Source organism: Urocitellus parryii, chromosome 12 (assembly GCF_045843805.1).
Source record: "Urocitellus parryii isolate mUroPar1 chromosome 12, mUroPar1.hap1, whole genome shotgun sequence".
In the NCBI taxonomy this organism is placed as follows: Eukaryota; Metazoa; Chordata; class Mammalia; order Rodentia; family Sciuridae; genus Urocitellus; species Urocitellus parryii.
In genome coordinates this window covers 54,739,120-54,763,525 of record NC_135542.1, presented here as the reverse complement: position 1 = coordinate 54,763,525, position 24,406 = coordinate 54,739,120, and the positions used below count along the sequence as shown (strand labels likewise).

General features: G+C 35.7%; 1 protein-coding gene across 7 annotated transcripts in view; it reads right to left on the bottom strand.

Annotated features, from left to right (window-relative positions):
* Positions 1–24,406, bottom strand: part of Lclat1 (lysocardiolipin acyltransferase 1) — a 195,961-nt gene that overhangs the window by 50,836 nt on the left and 120,719 nt on the right. For all 7 annotated transcript variants that reach the window (XR_013342297.1, XM_026408752.2, XM_026408834.2 and 4 more), the window contains one exon: positions 22,816–22,932. Coding sequence is in view for 6 of the 7 variants with exons in the window: in XM_026408752.2 (XP_026264537.1) it covers positions 22,816–22,932 (117 nt within the window). In the remaining variant the exon portion in view is untranslated. The remainder of the gene's footprint in view (positions 1–22,815; positions 22,933–24,406) is intronic.

Here is a 24,406-nt window from a genome sequence, read left to right as displayed (position 1 = left end):
AAACAGGTTAAAAAATAAATAAAACAAAGTCAGGATTTTTTTTTTTTCCCAAACTCCCAGGGTAGATAAATTAGAGGTGAGTTAAGATCATTACAAGGTAGTGAGTTGTGAGTTATGAAAAAATGAACAGCTTTCACTTGAAAACAACAGGGAAGAAAGAAGCACAGGGCCAGGAGATAGCTATATTTTAACAAAGATGATAAAGCAGACAGGATGGTCAACACAAAGGTAGCTGCTTGAAAAGTGAGCCCATCACTCTGATGACCATGATTATTTTTTATTTATCCTATGTTTACCTCATAGCAATTATAACTTGGCTAACAAAAAGTCATTCTAATATCTAAAATTTACCTTTATTTGTGTCCCTTAAGACTATATAGAGTTTTCTGAAATATGGTAATAGATCCTTATTACTACAGTTACCTTTTTCCTTTGGCAAACTTGTCCAATCTTCCAAATTGCAGGTAGCAAATAATATTGTTGGGAAGCTCACTGATGCTTCATGATGTGCTTGAGAACATAAAACCTTTATGTTATAGTCTAGAGTATAGTCTGTTCTTATGGATTCTAATCATTATAGCAGTCTGATAACCCTAAAGAAGATAAAAGTTGGACTAACTGCCATCATGGCAAGTTTTTTCTTCCTAAGTTGCACTAGCAACTACAACCAAATTTTGCTATTCAGAAAATACACTATCCAATTATGCATAGACAATGAGCTAGAAAAGATTATAGCAAGAAAGCCAGGGAACCCTCCAGGATACTGTCAGGTATGATCACATGCCGTTAAGCTGTGCATTATACAATGCAGTAATATTCTTTAACCTTCTTTAAGAGTCTGACATCTGTATCTACCATATCTACATATCATATTTTGAAATGGATTCAATAAATCTACAAGAAACTCCCCTTAATATTAAAGCCATTCTAAATGTGAATGGGCTGGGTTGGTACCTATAATCCCAGCAACTAAGGAGGCTGAGGCAGGAGGATTTTGAATTCAAAGCCAGCCTCAGCAACTCAGTGAGACTGACTCTTAGGTAAAATATTTTAAAAAGGGCTGGGGATGTGTTTGAGTGGGTAAGCCCCTCCAGATTCAATCCAAGGGAAAGAGAAGGAAAAGGAAAAGGAAAGGGAATCAGCTAGGCAGAATAGTTATGAACAAGAATGGGAACAACAAGGCTTTCAGCTACATGTATTGAGGACAAAGAAAAAAGGAAACACAAGCAGGGTAGCCAATAGGCTTCAGAGTGTAGAGAACAGATGTTCATATATGCAACTGCAACACAAACTAGAGTGTCTTTGCAGAAGAACAAGAACTGCTACAGGAATTTAGGGAAGAGATTTTTTTCTAGCTGACAAAATCAGAGCAAGCTTCCTAGAAGAGATGGCCATCTTTTCTCATCTTCTTGCATATTCCAAACATTTCTATTCAATAATTTCAGCACAAAATGAAACAAACAACAAATCAAAACAAAGCTAAAATTCTGAGTGGTTATCCAAATAAAACATGATATATAGACTAATACTTAGGAACCTGAAAAATCCCACTGGGTAACTATTTAACAGTGTTAGCAGAGACAATCACAGAAATGATGGCAACTGGGCCTTTCACATTTCTACTTTTCTCCATGTTTTATTCACTTCATTTGATAATACACTGGCCTACTCTAGATTATTTCAGCAGAAAGATCTGGAAATTGAGAGTTTTATCTGCTCCAACCACCATTCCCCAATATTCTAACAACATTTTGCCAGAAAGTGCACTGGGGGTGAGGTGGGAAAATCTGGATACAGTATTAGCATTAGTGAAATGAAGAAAAACACCTGAGTATGTGATTTGGGGCTTGGGATAGAAAAATGGCACTCAGAATAACTGGTACTGTGGTAATACAGAAGGCTGTATTCAGATGGCATGTCAACGAAACAAAGAAACCTATCATATTGAAGTTCACAGAAATGAAATTTGAATTATAACTGCTAGCTGTATTTTTATATCCAAAAGGAGCACTAAAAGCCCCTGAGAAACTTCTGGTTTAGCTCCTCAAATAAATGTAGATATTTAGATAAACAAACTTCTGTAATAAGATACAAATACCAAGCTTTATTTTGACAATGAACTACAACATTCTTCTAATTAATAACCAATAAATATCTAGTTACATCTCTTGATAATTATGCTTATTTCAAATTTGTATGGGCCACAACTTTCAATAAAAAACATCAAAGAGCTAATTGAGTATGAAGTAAAATAAACTGATTCACAGGGAAAGAAAATAGTGTGCAGAATACAAAGATCTAAATCACTAAAAATTCTGAAGTCACAAAAGAGAATGACCTTTAGGAGAACAGCCGTCTGCTTCAAGTTGTGGAAATGTTACAAGCTACTTGCTGATGGGCACAGGCTGCATAAAATGAAGAACTGTCAGGCATTCTCCATCATACTTTGCAAATCTAGCATCCCTATTTTCTGTAATTGCTCCCTCTTTGATATTTCCTCTCCTAGCTAAACCTTGTAAGGCCAACTGCACAAGATGCTGAAGTTAGTACACAAAGTTCCTTCAACACAGTACAATGAGTCACCGAGCAAGAAATAAACTAAAAGAATTAAAGAAAGCTTAACAGGAAGAAATTTTAAAAAGGAATCTTCGGGTTTATGGTACATTATGGCATTAGTATCCTAACTATTAGAAAAGACCAAGGGAAAAGCTGTATAATAAGCAAAGTTGGTCACAAAAGAGACCATGCTTGGAATGGGCCCCTAATGGTTAAGAAAAATAAGTTAAATACTCAATATCTTGAGCCACCAACTTAAAATAATCACCTACAAATATATTTTACTCTATTGTGAAAAGGAAGTTATGTATATAAGATAATATTCTCCAAGTTAATACCTATGGGTTATTAGCCTGGTAAAGAATTCTGACCAACTTTACTTTCCTATAATTTGGTTTCTTATATAACTTAGTTGTAAGGAGTTTGGATCATTTATTATCATTTTCTTCATTCAGTATTTATTGAACAACTTAATACCACTGTTCTAGGAAGGGCTGAAACTTGGTGTGGATGAGTAGGTGAGGAGAGAGAGGAAATGGGGCAGGAGAAGCAACAGATAGACCCATATTTATTCTTGCCCCAAAGTGACTTAAAATCTAGTAAAGAAGAGGTTATATTTGTAAATAATGTGACTTAAGAATGTTCAACTGTTGTAGAAAACTAGAAGGGGACTGACAGAACTCCTAGCTAAAGCAATCAAGAGCTGATCTTATGAGTGGGACACATAAGAGGGAAATCTGATGGCTAAAAGAAAAGGAGTACTGCTGTGGGTAAGCCAGTGTGAGCAAAGTGACATCACCCCTATAAGAAAGGTAGAATTCAGACTGGGTCTGGAGCCTGAGATTAGAGTTTGGCAGTGTTTTTGCTTGATTTGGGTCAGCTTCCTTTTCTCATTTTATACAACTATTCCAAACTCTTATGAATCACCTCTATCACCTACCTACCTCTCCATCATTATCAGATTAACCTCTGATATGAAAGAGAAATCAGAGCTTTCCAGCAAAGCATCCTTTTCTTTCTTGCCATATAAACCAAAAATATCTATGAACTAAAAAATCTATTCAGGCTTAACCTAGCCTTCTGCCTTAGAAAACTGAGGAATCCTCTTAATTTTATTTCCATTCTTATATATTCCTAATTTCTTGAAAATAGACCCACCACTAAACCTTTCACCTTCAGCTTTTCCTCTATTAAATCATCTTATTCTTTAAAAATACTACATTCCTCTGTTCATCCTTGATGTGGTTTCTCCTCCTGTTGACTATTAGCACACATCTTTATCAGTAAACTCCTTGTAGGAACCATCTAAACTATCTCCACCTACATCAATCTTCATTCCACTTCAAATCTGGATTCTGTCATTCCCATTCCTATGAAATTATTCTCTAAGGTCACCAAAAATATGGTAGTTGCTGTACCCAATGGACTCTCCCCAGATATTATGTCCATAGATGTTATTGGTTCCTAAAATCCAGAAGAACTGTTGATATGATAGAAAATGTATATCCACATAGATTTAATGTAGATGCATTAAAATCTGTGATTATTCAATCTTGCAAAGAGGTCAACTACTGCTGAAAAAGGTTGATTCATATCAAATAAATGCTTGTAGATATAAAATTATGAACACTACAGCCATATAGAGAGAAGGAAAGCTTTTTTTTTAAAGTCTCAAAATCATTTGTAAAGATATAAATAAGACATTTCTTCGATGATTCTTTCCTAGGAAACATCTTTGTAATTTGGATGAATCATATTCTATTCCTACCATATGCCATCATACAGTCTGTAAATACCTCACTTGTGGTTCAAAGAGATGTAAAAAACATGAAGTGTAATTACTTTTACTGAGTCTCCCTTTAAACAGAACATAATTAATGCAGAAATCTCAAAATAAGATACTATTTTGGGATAACTATAATGATGACAAAGCCAAGAGATCTTATTTTATCTGAGGATAAGTAGTAAACTCCTTAGGAAAATAATAAACTCTTATAAAATACTGAGAAGGGAACAATTTACTCACCAGTCTTTGAGAATGCATAAAGCCCTAAGTACCACCTTCACAACTCCCACTATTTCTGATCCCTTTTTGTTTTCCAATTTGTTAGAGTTGAGACTTTCTGAACAACTAAGACTAACTTTCTAACTTAGCTCTCATTGCTTAATAAAATGAATGCCGGGCTCCAACCAAGCCAGTCTCCATAGTGAGATAACTAACCCTAACTGTAACCCTAACTGTATTCTTTTGATTTCTTTACCAATTCAAATCCTACCATTCCTCAGGACCTAATTCAAAACCCAGTTCCCTGGACTCCCCAATCTGCTAGCTACCATGGCCTTTCTCTGCTGGGTACTTGTGTGTTGTTCCTGTGGCACTGTATCACAGATTTTCCAAATGTGTGCACAGGGATGTGTTCATCACAAATTTTAATTCTGCTGCTGTCACCAGCATGCGTTGATCACAAGATATTAACTATTAAGACATAGATCCTACCTAAGATTTAGATTGTAATTATTTATAATAGACATTTTCTTTAGAATATTTAAATGGATATATTTTTAAAATATTTTTTGCAGCAGTGGGGATTGAATCCAAGGTCTCCTGAATGCTACACAAGTACTCTACCTCTACATCCCCAGTCCTAAATATATATACTTTAATTCAATTTTAAAGATAATATGCAGGATAAGCTTTTTACATATCTCTTTGCCTAAACTATTTACCAACTCAGTCTAAACAGAAGTCCCAGTATTTCCTAATTACTTCAGTTCTTACCAATATCCATTTCTGAAATATTATAATATGAACCTTTATTAAGGATGATTTAATGACACTGGAGTGGATATAGTCTACCTGAATTACTAAAGAAATTAAATTGAAACAGCACAGTAAAGATGTCTTTTACTGATCAGAAAGGTTGTTAATAATTTCTATAAGCAAAATTAACTGTTAAACTATTTGGAAATCTCCTTTGGATTTAACATTATGAACCTATTGTGTTTGTTAAAACATTGTTCTGGATGAAAACAAGTACAGCTTATGAGCTTATGACCCAGAAAAGAATGTTCAATTCCTTATCAAGCACTATGAAATAAAGATTCTAAGTTATTTCCATATACTCACACCAAGAATAGTATGAAGTTCTTCTGAGTGGAAGTATACGTAGTCAAGTTGGTAAGATCTTCTTTAACAATGTCATCTAAGAACAGTTCACAAAAATAGGAAAGCTCTATTGTCCAGCTTTGAGAATGCTGGTTAACAGTTCTGCTCCCCAAGAGAAAAGATAACTGCCTAGAAAAGAGCTCAGTGTTATTGTAAATCACCAAGAAATGAATGCAATGAGGAAAATACAGGAAGGCCCCTGTGCCTTGACTTCTAAGAAGGTCAGTTCTAAGGTTTATGTTTGACTAAAGCAGCTTTCCTTAACTTCAATAATAACATGCCTTCCCTTCAAGCCCTATGTACACATACTTATTCCCTGGTGTTGGCACTTTGGTCCACATTTCACTTATTTTATCTTCTGCCAAAAGGCTATTTAAAATTCTATGAGGGAAAAAGGAAAGATATAAGTCATAAATAAACTACAAATGTAAGATTTTTAAACTTTGGTACGAGAGTCTCAAATGTTCTGCCAGTTTATACAAGGAACCCCAAACTACTTTCTGACTACTTTTAATGCAAAATTAATCCAAAGAATAGGGAGTTTTTGAAGTGAAGTTCACTTTGAAGAAACTGGATACTATAGACAAAAACAAAGAACTCTCCACACAAATTTCTCTCATTTAATACCAAAAATAGTTGTAAATAATTAGTAGTATGGCATCCTCATACTACCAAAGGCTAGTTTTTCAAAAGGCCACAAACATTCATGTTCTGTAGGTTATTTTAAAATGTTAAATATGGTGAGTAATAAATAGTAAGAAATCACATATGGATATTTCTCAATTATACTCAGAGATGTTACAGAAAAGTAATTTAGCCATCACAGTCAGGCATGAACAACAAAGACAACGGTTATGGTCAAAGACAAGGGAACAATACAAATATGTAGCTTGCTGTCAAGAGATTTAAGAAAGTCATTGTCTTCAGATAAAATATTATAATGAAGAGGAACCAATACATTGTAGATTACTGTTTGTTAAGTTTTTTATAAAAATCAAATGAGACGACTATAACTGGGAAAAATACTTTCTAAAACAAAGATTGAGAAGCAATTATGTGGACTGGGCCTGTGGAGGCTGCGGCTGAAAGGCAGTGTCTGTGAAAGTGTCGGGGCTATCCTTCCATCTCTTACTTCCAGAAACAACCTGTGCAAAGAGTGGCAGCTCATGACAAGGAAGGAACTGAGGCCTGGATGGGACTCAGTTGATGCAAAGGAAGGAATTGTGCGTCCTATATAAGGGCAGAAATTGCTCCATTTATGGAGCGTTAAGCTTCCTTCAATCTCTTTTCCCCCATTGCCTCCTTTTATCTTTTTGTGTTGTGAGGAAATAGAAGGTGGCCTTGATTCACTCACTCATTCCAGAAGGAATTTTCAGATTCCTGCCTGTGCCAGGCACTGTGCTACATAATCAATACATAAGGCTCTTGCTAAGTTGCTAAGGCTGGCTTCAAACTTGTGATCCTCTTGTGTCAGCCTCCTGGGACTCAGAGATTACAGTGCTGCAAGCTAGGCGAACCTGCAACCCACGGGCGGGTCAGGTCCAGCAACCTGCCGAGTGAGAGAACAGCTACGCGCGCCTGCAGGGAACGCGGACAGGACCCACAAGTAGGACAGGGCTGGCGGCTTGCTGAAGGGCAGGCCTGCCCCTCCCCCAGTGTCTGCAAGGTAGGCGGGACCCTGACCACCGGCGGATGGGCCGAGCGGCCTGCTGAGGGGTGGAACTGGCCCCTCCCCCAGTGCCTGCAAGCTAAGCGAACCTTCGACCCATCAGGAGGTTAGGCCCAGCAACCTGCAGAGTGACAGAGGTGCCCCTCGTGCCTGCTGGGTAGGCGGACCTTTGACCGACCAGCAGAGCAGACCTAGGGCCTGCCAGCGTAGTAGACGGATCACACCAATTGGAGGAGGATCAGAGCCACTACCTGCCCTGCAAGGTGATCTTTCAACCATACAAGAGCAATATAAATAAATAGAGGGAAAATTTCAAAAACACAACATTTTCTCCAAGCAGAAAGAAACGCCAGCAGTATGAAAAGACAAGGAAAGAAAGGACCACAGGCAATGCAGGTCAACTCAACGTTAGAAGAGGTAATAGGTGCAACAGATGAAATGTCAGATAGAGAGCTCAGGACATACATGCTTCAGATGATCTGGAGTCTCAAGGAAGACATGAGACAGCAAAATCAGATAATGAAAGATCACATCGACAAACAAATCCAGGAAGTAAAAGATCAATTTCACAGGGAGATAGAGGTAATAAGAAACAAACAAATAGAAATCCTAGAAATGCAGGAAACAATAAACCAACTTAAAAACTCAATTGAGAATACTACCAGCAGAGTAGATCACCTAGAAGAGAGAACATCAGACAATGAAGACAAAGTATTTCAACTGGAAAAGAACATAGACAGCTCAGCAAGTCTGCTAAGAAACCATGAGCAGAACATCCAAGAATTATGGGACAATATCAAAAGACCAAATTTAAGAGTCATTGGGATACAGGAAGGCACAGAGCTCCATACCAAACGAATAAACAGTCTATTCAGTGAAATAATACGAGAAAACTTCCCAGACTTGAAGAATGAGACAGAATCCCAAATCCTAGAAGCCTACAGGACGCCGAATGTGCAAAATCATAAAAGATCCACACCTAGACACATTATAATGAAGATGTCCAACATACAGAATAAGGAGAGAATTTTAAAAGCTGCAAGAGAAAGAAAGCAGATTACATTTAGGGGTAAACCAATCAGGATAACAGCTGATCTCTCAACACAGACTCTGAAAGCTAGAAGATCCTGGAATAACATATTTCAAACACTGAAAGAAAATGGGTTCCAACCAAGAATCGTGTATCTGGCGAAATTAAGCTTTAGGATAGAAGATGAAATTAAAACCTTCCACGATAAACAAAAGTTAAAAGAATTCGCAGCTAGAAAACCATCTCTTCAAAAAATCCTTGGCAAAACATTACAGGAAGAGGAAATGGAAAATAACATTGAAAACCAACAATGGGAGGTAGGACAGTAAAGGGGGGAAAGTAGTCAAAGAGGATAACAAATCAGGTTTAGTAACATCAATAAACAAATATGGATAGAAGAACAAACCATATCTCAATAATAACCCTAAATGTTAATGGCTTAAACTCACCAATTAAGAGACACAGGCTAGTAGAATGGATCACAAAACAAGACCCAACAATATGCTGCCTACAGGAGAGGCATCTGATAGGAAAAGATACTCATAGACTGAAGGTGAAATGTTGGGAAAAATCATACCACTCATACGGACTGCGGAAACAAGCAGGAGTGTCCATACTCATATCCAATAAAATAGATTTCAAGCCAAAGTTAATCAAAAGGGATAAAGAAGGACACTTCATACTGCTCAAGGGAACCATACACCAACAAGACATAACAATCATAAATATATATGCCCCAAATAATGGTGCAGCTGTGTTCATCAAGCAAACTCTTCTCAAGTTCAAGAGTCTAATAGACCACCATACAATAATCATGGGAGACTTCAACTCACCTCTCTCACCACTCGACAGATCTACCAAACAAAAGTTAAATAAGGAAACTATAGAACTCAACAACACAATCAACAACCTAGACTTAATTGACATATATAGACTATACTACCCAACATCAAGTAGTTACACTTTTTTCTCAGCAGCACAAGGAACCTTCTCAAAAATAGACCATATATTATGTCACAGGGCAACTCTTAGAAAATATAAAGGGGTAGAGATAATACCATGCATCTTATCTGATCATAATGGAATGAAACTGAAAATCAATGATAAAAGAAGGAAGGAAAAGTCAAGCATCACTTGGAGAATGAGCAATAGGTTGCTGAATGATCAATGGGTTTTAGAAGACATCAAGGAGGAAATTAAAAACTTCCTAGAGTCAAATGAAAACACAGACACAACATATCGGAATCTATGGGACACATGGAAAGCAGTTCTAAGAGAAAAATTCATTGCTTGGAGTTCATTCCTCAAAAAAAGAAAAAACCAACAAATAAATGATCTCATACTTCATCTCAAAATCCTAGAAAAAGAAGAGCAAAACAATAGCAAAAGAAGTAGAAGGCAAGAAATAATTAAAATTAGAGCTGAAATTAATGAAATTGAAACAAAAGAAACAATTGAAAAAATTGACAAAACTAAAAGTTGGTTCTTTGAAAAAATAAATAAAATTGACAGACCGTTAGCCATGCTAACGAAGAGAAGAAGAGAGAGAACCCAAATTACTAGCATACGGGATGAAAAAGGCAATATCACAACAGACACTTCAGAAATACAGAAGATAATCAGAAATTATTTTGAATCCTTATACTCCAATAAAATAGAAGATAGTGAAGGCATAGATAAATTCCTTAAGTCTTATGATCTGCCCAGATTGAGTCAGGAGGATATAGACAACCTAAACAGACCAATAACAATAGAGGAAATAGAAGAAACCATCAAAACATTACCAACTAAGAAAAGCCTAGGACTGGATGGGTATACAGCAGAGTTTTACAAAACCTTTAAAGAGGAACTAACACCAATACTTTTCAAGCTATTTCAGGAAATAGAAAAAGAGGGAGAACTTCCAAATTCATTCTATGAAGCCAACATCACCCTGATTCCGAAACCAGACAAAGACACTTCAAAGAAAGAAAACTACAGACCAATATCTCTAATGAACCTTGACGCAAAAATCCTCAATAAAATTCTGGCGAATCGGATTCAAATACATATCAAAAAAATTATACACCATGATCAAGTAGGATTCATCCATGGGATGCAAGGCTGGTTCAATATACGGAAATCAATAAATGTTATTCACCACATCAATAGACTTAAAAATAAGAACCATATGATCATCTCGATAGATGCAGAAAAAGCATTCGACAAAGTACAGCATCCCTTTATGTTCAAAACTCTAGAAAAATTAGGGATAACAGGATCATACCTCAACATTGTAAAAGCAATCTATGATAAGCCACAGGCCAGCATCATTCTGAATGGAGAAAAATTGAAGGCATTCCCTCTAAGATCTGGTACAAGACAGGGATGCCCTCTCTCACCACTTCTGTTCAACATAGTCCTCGAAACACTGGCCAGAGCAATTAGACAGACGAAAGAAATTAAAGGCATAAAAATAGGAAAAGAAGAACTTAAATTATCACTATTTGCAGATGATATGATTCTATACCTAGCAGACCCAAAAGGGTCTACAAAGAAGCTATTAGAGCTAATAAATGAATTCAGCAAAGTGGCAGGATATAAGATCAACACGCATAAATCAAAGGCATTCCTGTATACCAGCGACAAACCCTCTGAAACGGAAATGAGGACAACTACTCCATTCACAATATCCCCCCCCAAAAATAAAATACTTGGGAATCAACCTAACAAAAGAGGTGAAAAATTTATACAATGAAAATTACAGAACCCTAAAGAAAGATATAGAAGAAGACCTTAGAAGATGGAAAAATATACCCTGCTCATGGATAGGCAGAACTAACATCATCAAAATGGCGATATTACCAAAAGTTCTCTATAAGTTCAATGCAATGCCAATCAAAATCCCAACAGCATTTCTTGTAGAAATAGATAAAAAAATCATGAAATTCATATGGAATAATAAAAGACCCAGAATAGCAAAAACAATACTAAGCAGGAAGTGTGAATCAGGCGGTATAGCGATACCAGACTTCAAACTATACTGCAGAGCAATAGTTACAAAAACAGCATGGTACTGGTACCAAAACAGGCGGGTGGACCAATGGTACAGAATAGAGGACACAGTAACCAATCCACAAAACTACAACTATCTTATATTTGATAAAGGGGCTAAAAGCATGCAATGGAGGAAGGATAGCATCTTCAACAAATGGTGCTGGGAAAACTGGAAATTCATCTGCATCAAAATGAATCTGAATCCCTATCTCTCGCCATACACAAAAGTTAACTCAAAATGGATCAAGGAGCTTGATATTAAATCAGAGACACTGCATCTGATAGAAGAAAAAGTTGGCTATGATCTACATACTGTGGGATCGGGCTCCAAATTCCTCAATAGGACACCCATAGCGCAAGAGTTAACAACTAGAATCAACAAATGGGACTTACTCAAACTAAAAAGTTTTTTCTCAGCAAAAGAAACAATAAGAGAGATAAACAGGGAGCCTACATCCTGGGAACAAATCTTTACCCCACACACTTCAGATAGAGCCCTAATAACCAGAATATATAAAGAACTCAAAAAATTAGACAATAAGATAACAAATAACCCAATCAATAAATGGGCAAAGGACCTGAACAGACACTTCTCAGAGGAGGACATACAATCAATCAATAAGTACATGAAAAAATGCTCACCATCGCTAGCAGTCAGAGAAATGCAAATCAAAACCACCCTAAGATACCATCTCAGTCCAGTAAGATTGGCAGCCATTAGGAAGTCAAACAACAATAAGTGCTGGAGAGGATGCGGGGAAAAGGGCACTCTTGTTCATTGCTGGTGGGACTGCAAATTGGTGCAGCCAATTTGGAAAGCAGTATGGAGATTTCTTGGAAAGCTGGGAATGGAACCACCATTTGACCCAGCTATTCCCCTTCTAGGTCTATTCCCCAAAGACCTAATAAGAGCATGCTACAGGGACACTGCTACATCGATGTTTATAGCAGCACAATTCACGATAGCAAGATTGTGGAATCAGCCTAGATGCCCTTCAATAGATGAATGGATAAAAAAAATGTGGCATTTATATACTATGGAATATTATTCTGCATTAAAAAATGACAAAATCATAGAATTTGGAGGGAAATGGATGGCATTAGAGCAGATTATGCTAAGTGAAGCTAGCCAATCTTTAAAAAACAAATACCAAATGACTCCTTTGATATAAGGGGAGGAAACAAGGACAGGGTAGGGACGAAGAGCTTGAGATGAAGATTTACATTAACAGGGTTGAGAGGTGGGAGGGAAAGGAAGTGAGAAGGGAAACTGCATGGAAATGGAAGGCGATCCTCAGGGTTATAGAAAATGACATATAAGAGGAAAGGAGGGGTAAGACAAGATAATACAAATGGAAGAAATGATTTACAGTAGAAGGGGTAGAGAGAGAAAAAGGGAGGGGAGGGGAGGGGGGATAGTAGAGAATAGGACAGACAGCAGAATACATCAGACACTAGAAAGGCAATTTGTCAATCAATGGAAGGGTAACTGATGTGATACAGCAATCTGTATACGGGGTAAAATTGGGAGTTCATAACCCACTTGAATCAAACTTTGAAATATGATGTATTAAGAACTATGTAATGTTTTGAATGACCAACAATTAAAAAAAGAGAAGCAATTATGTATTAGTGGTTTTATTATTTTTAAATTCCCTCTCAATAACTATTCCCCATTTAAAGAGATGAGTGAACCATAATAAATTTTTTGACTAAGTTATTAATTATTGCAAAATAAAACACAATACATTCTGTATTTTGTGCATATGCACTTACTGACAGATTCTCAGAGTCAGTAGTTACCAAACTAGAAAATCCATGGAATTGACTGCACATGGTCAGATGGAATCCTGTGTGTGGCTTTCCTCTCCCACACTTCATTAGGTGAAGGCAGATGAATAGGATACTTATATTCTTTCAACACTTCACATTATATGTAACATGGAAGAGCCAGTTTTTGATAATTGCACCAAGAGCAGTGTACTCAGCCCAGATTCTATGACAAAGCCAGTTTGAGTGCTTTCTCGGTCAGATAGTAGGCATTGGAAGCTATGTGACCTACACACACACACTCTCTCTCTCACACACACACACCTTTTTACATCTTATAGTAATATATAAGTAAAATAATCTTGTATAACATATAAAAATAATCTAATCAGAATTGAAGAGAGAAAATAATGTTATAAGCAGATAATTTTCAACATTAATAAGTAAGCAATTTCTGTATTTACTTTCATGTTTTTGTGGGACTGTTTTGGGGCTTTTTGTTTTGTTTTTTGGTACTGGAGATTGAACCCAGGGGCACTCAACCGCTGAGCCAATCAACAGCCCTTTTCCTATTTTATTTAGAGAGAAGGTCTCCTTGAGTTGGTTAGGGCCTCTCTCATTCAACAGCAAAGGCTGGCTTTGAACTTGAGATCCTACTGCCTCAGGCTCTTGAACCACTGGGATTACAGGCATGTACCACTGCACCCACCTTTGTGGGACTGTTTTTTTGATCAGAATTTATTTTTTTAAAAGTGAATGCGATGAACTTGGTTTATATACACACATGCACACATACACACACAGCAGCAAGATTTAGTATTGTTTTAATATTACTTTTCAGTACTCAAAATAACTAGAAAAAAATGAAGAAAGAATATTTTGAATAAGGAAGAAGAAAAATCTAAAAAGTGCAAAGAGAAAAGATGCAATCTTTATAAATAGTAAAACATGTCCAGAATAAAGGAGAAAGAAGGTAAATCTTTTTTGGACAAACCCAAAAAAGAAATATGACATGTTCATAATGAAATTATACACTATACAAAACCAAAAGGCAGGCATATGGTCCTGTTAAGATGAATTTCTGGATTCAAGAGTCCACAGGATTTACAGTCAGGCCAAAATCTCACCTTTACTGAGAATTCGACTTTCATATTAACAGGAAGCTAAATTATATTGTTACATACATTTTGTGTACTCAGCTGAAAACCTCTTATGTATTTTATTTCAAACAATTTTCCAAAGACAAATACTTAGTATGCATCTGCCACACAGTTGCCACCACTGTGACAGCCTAGCCACTGGAATCCTCTGCTACTGTTTCTTATTTCTCAATTTTGCTTTCAGAGGGAAACTGAGTGAACATTTGAGTGTATGTAACAATATTCTTTATGGTCAGAGAACAGTCTGCAGAAGTCATCACTCAAAGGCAATTCTAGAAATTTTACTTACAGAAGCTTCTTCCATAATTCTGAACATTAAAATAAATATATTTTGTAAATGTCACAGTTATAGGCATTTTTCAGGGTGCTACTTTAAGAAAATAATGTGAACATTAAAACAGAACACCAACATTTAGGTATAGGACAAACTTTAATGAGTAAAATTCAGTAAGTGTGTAATTTTCCCTCATCTATAAAAATAATCATCTAATAACAGAACATAATATTTGGGGAAGTTTTTTATTAATAGTGCCATAAGACATTCAGTCATTGTAATCCAGACATATCTTTTACAATGGTGGGCATTTATTATGGCTGGCTGGCATTAGAAAAATAGTACAAGACCCCCAGGACAGAATTTTTCTCATGCTGAAGTAAAGTGATACAGAGTATCATCTCAAAATCTGAAACTCACTGGGTAGAAATACTAAACCATGGAAATAGTCATTTAGAACCACATTTATATATTTGTTTCTATATGATCAAATGCCAAGACCTTATTAAATTATAAATGTTTATGTATTTTTCTTCTAATAGTATACAAAATCTAAAAAGGAAAAAGAATTCACCCTTTTTATCTCTCAGCAGTTAAAAAAGAGGAGTATCTTAAGATAGCAGTGACTGTCTGCATCTGCCTCAGGTGGTCCTCTGGTACTGCCATAAATCTCATTTCTGTTGCAATCAAGAAGCTGCACAGAAATTAACATCTGCCAAATATCTGATTTCTGGAATGAAGTGGGTAGGGACACTGCTAATTACATGTATGTTTGAGATACCCTGAAATGATCATCCATGAAAATTTGCACAAAAATTGTAAGTTTAATAAGTGCCTATGACAATCTTGTCACATTAGGGACTCAGATATAAAAATTAAATAAGATATGATATCTTGAAGAAGCTAACTAAAGAGAGGGAAATAACAATGGTTACAAGAACATGAAAAAAGTGATTAAGACAAATGCAAAAGTATGATGAGAACAGGAAGGAACTCCAATAACAGAGATCAGGACACTGAAGCAGTAAAGGCTTGGACTGTTTGAAAGACTAATAGGAAGTAGACATATTATACTAGTGACAGTTTAGAAGGAACAGCATGAAAAAAGAAAGTCCCACAAAGCAAACCCAGCCTAGCAAAAAAGGGGGATATGGTATCACAACAAAAAACAAGACCAAAAGGTCAGGACCAGGTTTAGACCAGAATCTGGTTTAAGCAAAGTATTTATTATGTGCAAGGCACCAGTTTGGTATGAATGTGCCAGGATATACTAGACCCTGTGCTGAAGAGTGAAGATTGAAAAAAATAAAACAAAAAACAGTCAACAAAATAGACTTGATTCTTATGGTCAGGAAACACAGTTAATGGACAACATAGACGACTACACAAGTGATAACACAGTAGAAAAAAATATATATATATACAGCAGATATAATAGGAAAGCATTTATACAGGGAACATAAAGCAAGGGACCCAAATCAAGCCACAGATGGTTGGGAAGGCTTCCCAAAGGTTGTTACATCAGGTGAAATCCACAGACTGAGTAGGAGGAGTAAGGCTACAGTGAAGAAAGTTCAGAGTAGGGTCACCCTGGGAAAGGAAAACAGTTCAATAAGGATAGAATAGATCATGCAGTTGGGAGATATGGCCAGAGAGGTAAGCAAGCACCAGGTCAGAGAGAGCTGGTAAACCACTTTAAAGAAAGTAGATTTTTAACCTTGGAGCACTGTGAAACCCAGGATTGGGTAAGGCAAGTCCAGACCTAGCAAATCAGCTGAGCAGCAATAATGATGATTGATAGGAGATAAGACAGATGCCTGGATTAAGATGCCAGTAAAATAGAAAAGATTAATTTCAGAAATATCTAAGAAGTAAAATCAAAAGGCCTTGTTTGGGATTTCACTGCATGGGAGAAGGGCAGAGAGAGGTGAGCCAAAAATGAATTCCAGGTTTCTGGCTTAAGCAACTGAGTCATGAACCATAGTGGTTGAGACAATGACTCTACAGCCGAACTCACAGCTCTGTCACTTAGCTGGGAAAACCTGGACTAGTTATTCAACTTCTTTGCCCCTCAGTTTCCTCATGCACACAGTGGAGATGATAGTAATACCTCCTCCCAGAATTAATGACTGAATTCATATGAACCATATAAGTACTGAGGGTTAGCAATTATTATCATCAGCACCATGACATATGACATACAGGTAGAAATATTGTCTCAAAGAAAATGACAAGTTCAATTTTAGACGTATTGAAGTGAAGTGTCTGCAGAACCTCCAAGTAGCAAAGGGTACATAATGGCTTTGACCTAAAAAGGGACTTTTGGATATAGGTTTTAGAGTTAGGGGTCATGAGCACAGGGCCTAAGCAGAATGTGTAGAATGAGAACAAAGAAACCTGGATAACCTTATGACAAACAGAGACATTCAATGAAGAAATGGATAAAAAGAACCTGCAAAGGAATCTGAGACCAGAGAAGTAGGAGAAAGTATGAAGAGCCAAAGGGAAGAGCATTTACCAAGAAGAATCAACAATGCCAAATGCTGCTAAGAGGGTAAAGAAAATAAAAGAGAAAAAGTGTTCATTAGATTTTGAAATAAAATATTTGCCCTTAAAGATATAGGTGAGATGGCCTTTGCTGTCCTTTTGGAAGGTGAAGTAAAATGTAGTAACACAGTTATTAATAAAGGTCTACTTGCTGAGTCCTATTAGAGAGGAAAAGGAAAACGGGGAATGAACTTTTAGAAGATCCTTATATTTGGAGGGCAAAGAAGAAAGCAAAGCACCCCAGGTTTTAATCTGGACAGACATAACCTGAGGCAAATGTAAAAAGCATAAGTAAGGCACAGTCAGAAATGGTCAGTTAATTCAAATAGATTGGTTCACACTGCATGAAAGAGCATTCTGAGTGGTAAAATTTAAAAAGCAGATTGAAACAATGTTTAAAGTTGTGATGAATGAACATGGAAGGACACAAATATTTAAATATCTTAAGTACCTCCCTATTCTTAAAGTTTCAGCTCATATGCCACCTTTTAAGCGTCACCTCTTCAGGTAAAGATAGGCTCTCTTTTTTCATGTCCTCAAAATACTTTCCAGTTTCATTTCTTAGGACACAGCATTATAACTTTTCTAAACCCTACAATTCTTAAGGAAATATGAATTCAAGAACAATTTCTAAACAAATGTATACATAATTATATTGGAATGGTATTTTATGAAGGCTGGCTGTTATCAGTGTCTAAAATGGATTAGTAAAGAAGAAACCAGAGACCAATTAGACAGGAAGGCTTGGGGCCAGGAAGGGAGTATAGGAAAGTGGGATGTCTACAAGAGATGGCTCTAAAGCAATCATGATAGAATTTGGAGGTTGAAAAAAATAATAAAATAAAAATAATATTTTTTTGTTTTTTTACTTTTTTTGGTTGGTGGTACTGAGGATTAAACCCAGGGGCATTCACCACTGAGCTATAGCCCCAGTCCTTTTGGTATTTTTTATTTTGCAACAGAGTGTTCCCTAAGTTGTTGAGTTAGCCTCAAACTTGCCATCCTCTTGCCTCCTGAGTTGGCCACTATGGGCCACCATGCCCAACTCAAAGTAAGAAAATAAATATTTTTTAACTCAGTAACTTTACTTGGAAATTCATCCTAAGAAAACATTCAGATTTTTGCATACTTTGGTATTATTTATAAGAGTAGACAATTGGAATTTTAATTTTAACTTTGAACAGAGCCTAGTTAAACAGTAATGTGATAGAGTACCACATATATGCCTTTTTAAAAAACAGTTTTTATAATAAAAATAATACTATCTCTTTTTCACAGAAAGTGAGTCAGTGTTCAGAAAATCAAATCACAAAAGCTAGTTTTTAGACTTAATGACTAAAAGAAAAAAAAAGGGGGAAACCATAACTTGAAAGACAATGTTGTCATTTTTGTTGTTGTTTATACTCTAGTAGAAATATAAAGCAAGTCAAGAACAAGAAAAGTCAGGGTACTTAAACATTCCACAATTGCTATTATAGAAACAACCTATTTGCATAATGTTGCATAATTGGTATTATATTTGAAGATAAGTGTGTTTTCCAAGTGTTCTCTAAGGATGAGGGAAATGGATAAGTAATTGGTAAATGTAGGAATCAGAAAAACTAAAGGTTACAATAAAGGAAATCCTTTATGTATTTTTCCACTTAAACAAAACTCACATACAGCCAAGGAGATCACAGAGAAATTTTGGAAAAGGAGGGAAAAACCTACAAAGAAGATGTTTTTATAATATTTGGAACAGAAAAACTATAAACTTATTAATTACAGTTCAAAGAACATGGACCTTAGCATCAAACAGACCTGACTTTAATTTATGGTACCCTTATTCAGTAGCTATAAGGCCCAGGGCAAGCTGCTAAAGGGAGCTAGTTTGATCAGGTGTAGCATAGGGCAAGCTACTGCCTAGCTTGGTTGGGAGAATTAAGTGATATGGATGAGAGTGGCTGGTGAGCAGAGAATAGTTATGAGCTTAGGATGCTACACTCAGGGTGATTCAGCAGGTCTGAGCCTGGATATTTTTGCAAGCCTCCATGGTTGATTCTACTGCATGGGCAAGGTAAAAAACATGGGTATGATTCAATCCTTAGTACATGGTAGGTACTTGATAAAGGTTAGATGGTATTTTTTTTTTAAAGGTGGTCATGCTTCTTTTCATTAAATACAGTGAAAAGATCTGTCCTAAATGAGCAGCTCAGATTTTTTGCTACTAGAGGTGGGGGAGGATAAAATGAAAAGAGAAAACAAAAGAATTGCCACTCAAGCTAAAGTATAGCACCTGAAGACATGACATGGAGAGACCCCAAAGATTTCTAACATGTGGTTATATATAATTCTGCTGAGCAAATTTGAATAATTTCTGCTTCATGTATGTATCTCCAAGTCACTTGAGTGACCTATGTACTTACCAACTAGTCAGTATTTTGTTGTACTTTATTTATCACCATCAATAGACAGAAGTTTTTTTCCTTGTACAATGACCTCAAAAGAAAGTCAACTGCTAATCTACAAAGATATTTGCAAATTTCAGGAACTGGAAAAGGTCTCAGAAAATATCCTAGCAAATGTCAAAGGTCTATTGTACAATAACATTTTTTTTAAATATAAGGGAAAGTTCTTGTATTTCATAAATGGTTTCTAGCAATAAAAAGCCACATGAAAAGGTCAGAGTACATGGTATACAAGGCACCCCATATTTCAGTAGTTTGTCAGTCTGCCTTTCTTCCTTGTCCTCTACCACAGGCTGGCTATTAGGAAGGGTAACTGACTTGCAGTCCGGAGACAGGCTCACAGATTGAAACAAATGAAATGTGAGCCACACAGTGATGGCCTCTGCTGGCCTCCTAGACAAAGTCACTACAGACAATAAACAGACTGGATTGTCAGCAGATAGCTGTGAACTAAGCAAAAAGTCCAAGAAGTTAAAATGATATGACAATGCTGATGAACACTGGCTATCTACGACTGGTCTACTGCTCTTGCTTTCAGTTTTCTCAGTGCAAATGAGAACAATTGTAGAACAAAATGATTTCATCTGGAAACACACAAACTAAAGTTGTGACTGTATGGGGTATTAAATTTTTTTATATTAATGACTCCAAACAACCTTCTTAAAATATTGTCTCTTGCTTTACAACTGGTCTTTAGCTCTATTGGGTTGATTTTCTTCCTAGGTGACTGCTCAGGTCCATACAGGTCCTGAGTCTGTGCCCTTTCTTGTACTCTTTCTTAGCCATCCTTGTTTTCTCAGCCTGTCCAAATCACATGTACTCTCTAATGTCCAAGGGAAATTCAGCTTCTTTCAGAAGCCTTACCTGAACATTTCAGTAGTACACAATCTCTCTTTATTAAATACTCTTATAATTATTTGGCATAATATCTATGTACTATACACAAAATATAGCATTTAACTATACCATGTGATACACATGGGAGCATCTAAAAATAATATAATTCTTATCTACCCATGAATGCTGTAATATCTTAAAGACAAAGTTATCTCAAATAAGACATACTATGAAACAAATGTCCCACACTCATAGCTACTCTAGCCTAATTTCATGTTGTTTCAAATGCACACACTTGTGCCGCCCAATGGTGAAAGTAATTATTGCATGATTACAACTCAGTAATTGGCTTACAAAATGTACAACAAAATCAAATAGAGTGAGCCAAATGATTACTTATTTGAAATAAAACACTTAAGATATTATTGTTAAACATGATAAAGCACCAGAGATGATGACAAATGTAAATAATTTTTGGTGTTATGACAACTACATTATAAATTTGTTATACAAGCAGAAAAAAAAAAATCTTCTTCAGATGAACCCTTTCCTCTAAGTCAGCATCTTACTTTTGAGTTTGGTTTATTCCAGCAGTGAGAAAAAAATTACACAATCACATACTGAAAGACTCTGTGATTAGGTACACATGAAATAAATCACCCATAACAGATGCCTATCAGTATATACAAAATGCTCTGCAAAGAGCATGCTAGAATATTATATTGTCTTACTTTTCAGATAAAATTTTTTAATTATTACATACAAATAATATTGACTGAGTCCCTTATGTATAGGACCTTCCACAGAAGGTTATGATCTAGCAGGATTATAAAGCAAGTACACAAATGGTGGCAATCAAGGTACTAAAGGTAAACTTGCTGCAATTATTATTATCAAAACAACATATTTGTGTGATTTTACCTAACTGGTGCTATATTTAAGATAAGTATGCTTTCCAAGTATTCTCTATCTTGGTAACTTTTCTTGCTTTACATTATTAGATCTATATTCTAATAACTTTGATGAGATACTTCACCTCAGTTTCTGCTTTGGTTTTGTATTACAAGTGACAACTATAATGTAGGGTTGTTATGAGAATTAATTGAATTTAGACGTAAAAAACACCTACCATAATGCCTGGTATTTATTAAATGCTAAAATAATGTTAGCTACAATTACTATTTTAACAATAATCAATATTTCTTTTTGCATTTCTAGCTGAAATAAATGGAGTCATCTAAATTGCCATCTTGTTTTCTAGCTGAAGCAAAAGGGATCATCTGTATCTGTCTGTCTCTCTCTTTTTACTAATATATGCTGGGTGGGTAAGGGTGAGGATTAGAACTAGTTCTGACAGGAAAAATTACTGATTGTGGTTATTAGTTAGTGCTTTGAGTAATGACTAAGCAATACACATTTCCTAAGTGTGTAGCAAAGTTATGAATCAGTTTGCTTTTAAAACATTTCCAAGGTTTCAGAAGAGGGCTTTATGAATATATTCTTACCCATTATAAAATAATTTCTCATTATTATTAATGTATCCTGCCTACATTTAGGAAGATCTTTTTTGGCAAAAAGATGTGCTCCAAAGTCAAACACTGTTAACAGAGCCATCTAGTAGATGAATGTGTTACATGATGTCAGAATTTTTTTTTTAAAGCATTAAATATAGAAACCATATTGGTGACCAAAAAGAATGAGTCCAAATTAGACGCTACAGTAAATGATACCACATAGGAAAAGAGGGAAAAGAGACAGAGAAAGGAAGGAAAGAAGTATCACCAGCGTAGGGTCTTGGTACCATTTTGCCTATTCCACAGGGATGATGAATTATATCCTTCATGACCTTCAATGGATTGATGGGCTCCCTATTCACAGATAATGTGATCCCAAGCTCACGTGTCCATGCCACATGTGTGTAAACACACAATTTAAAAACAAGCCAAACTAACAGGGACAACACTCTTGATGTACCATTTCCATGTGATTTTGGACTGGCAGTGTGTGTATAAATTTCTTTAAAATCATGAGTGCTTAGTTGTTGAAAAGCTTCAACTGAACAGGCTATGGTTCATATCTTAAAGCACATTAGACACTAAAGGAACAAAGGGAAAGAAGTAAGAACTTTGTAATTTTACTTATATAATAGTTAAAGACTTTCCATATTAGGCACAGGCAGTTCTATGACAGTGTAGCAATTACCAGGTGAAGTTAACTATGTGTCACAGATGTCAACATTATACAATGTAAAGACCTATATATAAAGCATATAAAGTTTAGCAATTTTGCCACTTTATTAAAAAAAAAAGAGATGAGTGCTTACCTTCTCTTAGACGCTCTACCACAAAAGTAAAGCCGGTAGTTCTGGGATGTAAGACATATTCATATTTCTGAAGTCCATTTTTTTCAGCAAAATCATTACTTCGAGCTTTGCTGTTTTCTAAACAAAACAACGGACCATTAGAAACCATCAAATAAAGGGTAACAAATAGTGAGGTAAGGAAAGAAGTGCAGAATTTCCTTGATAAAAATGGCAAGTATTATTCTGTAATTACTGAACACAGAATACTAAGAAGATACAAACATTTTAGATAGGCCATTACAAAGATTCTTGACTAATTTAATGGATTTTTAAAACTTTTTATAACACGGTATCAATAGTTTTTTTTTACATGAAAGTTTCCTGAAATCTATATTCAAATCTTTTAAATGCTTTAGAAGACTTCATAAAAGCCAATATGCAATGAAAACTGAAATAAAACACTAATAAATGAAAACTTTAATAAAATAATCCTTATGTAATTATAGCAAGTACTAAAATTTTTTTAAAAATGCTAATAAGACTTAAAAACCTAACAAAATATAAGGATCTAGCTATCTAAAAGAAACAACTAGCAATCATATATATCAGATTAACATTTTTTTAACCCAATAATTTAGGCCTTCAATGAAAAGTAAAATATCTGCCTTGCTCAGGCAAAGGACAGGCTAATATTACTAACCAAAACCACTCCATAACAGAATGGGCACATGATTAGCACATCATGTACAAACATCTGAAGATGGTTTGGCTGAATATAGTTACAGAGTAGAGTGTATGTTCCAATTGTTGGTGAAACCTTCTTTTTCCATTCCATGAGGTAACTTGCAAGTTCCAAGAAGAACCAAACCCATTATTCAGCAAATACATTTGGTAAAAGTAAAGTGTTCAGAAATTTGGCCTCGACTTTTGGGAGCGATCACAAAATACTTTCTGAAGACAGCAGATGGTAGAATCTGCAATCCTCAGCTACACTCTACAAATTTCATATCTACATAAATACAACTTTTCCTAGGAGTAAATTTACTAAGCTGTCCAAACCTCCAGAAACCACAGATGCATTCTATAATACTAAAATATTCAAAGAATACTCTTATAGGAGGTATTACATCATGGTACAATAAAAAAAAATGGAATCCAATACCCACATATTTCAAGCAAATAAAAAGGAAAGGTCCTAAATATGTAAAGTAAAAAGCTGTTTACATTAGTTTTTGAATTCTGTGGGCATGGGGCTACAAACAGTATTTCTGTTGCAAGTAGATGGCAGACCTTATATGGAATCAGGAATCCCAGAGACAACATAAATATGAACAGTAACTACTTGTTAGTTTGCTCTTCCAATTTGTCAAAGACTGGGGATTCTGAAGACAAAAACTGAATTCTCAATTAATGTGCATACAAGTACAAATAGTTCTAAAATGTACAGTCACAACACGGGAAAGTAGAAACAGAAAGAGAGAGATTAGATGCAGATTTTCCTTTTGACCCTACTTTACCTACCCATCCCCAGACTCTGTTCTTATTAGTAATTACACTAACATCCTACTTTCTGACCACAACCTTCTATCAACTCACTCCCTGAAACTCCTCC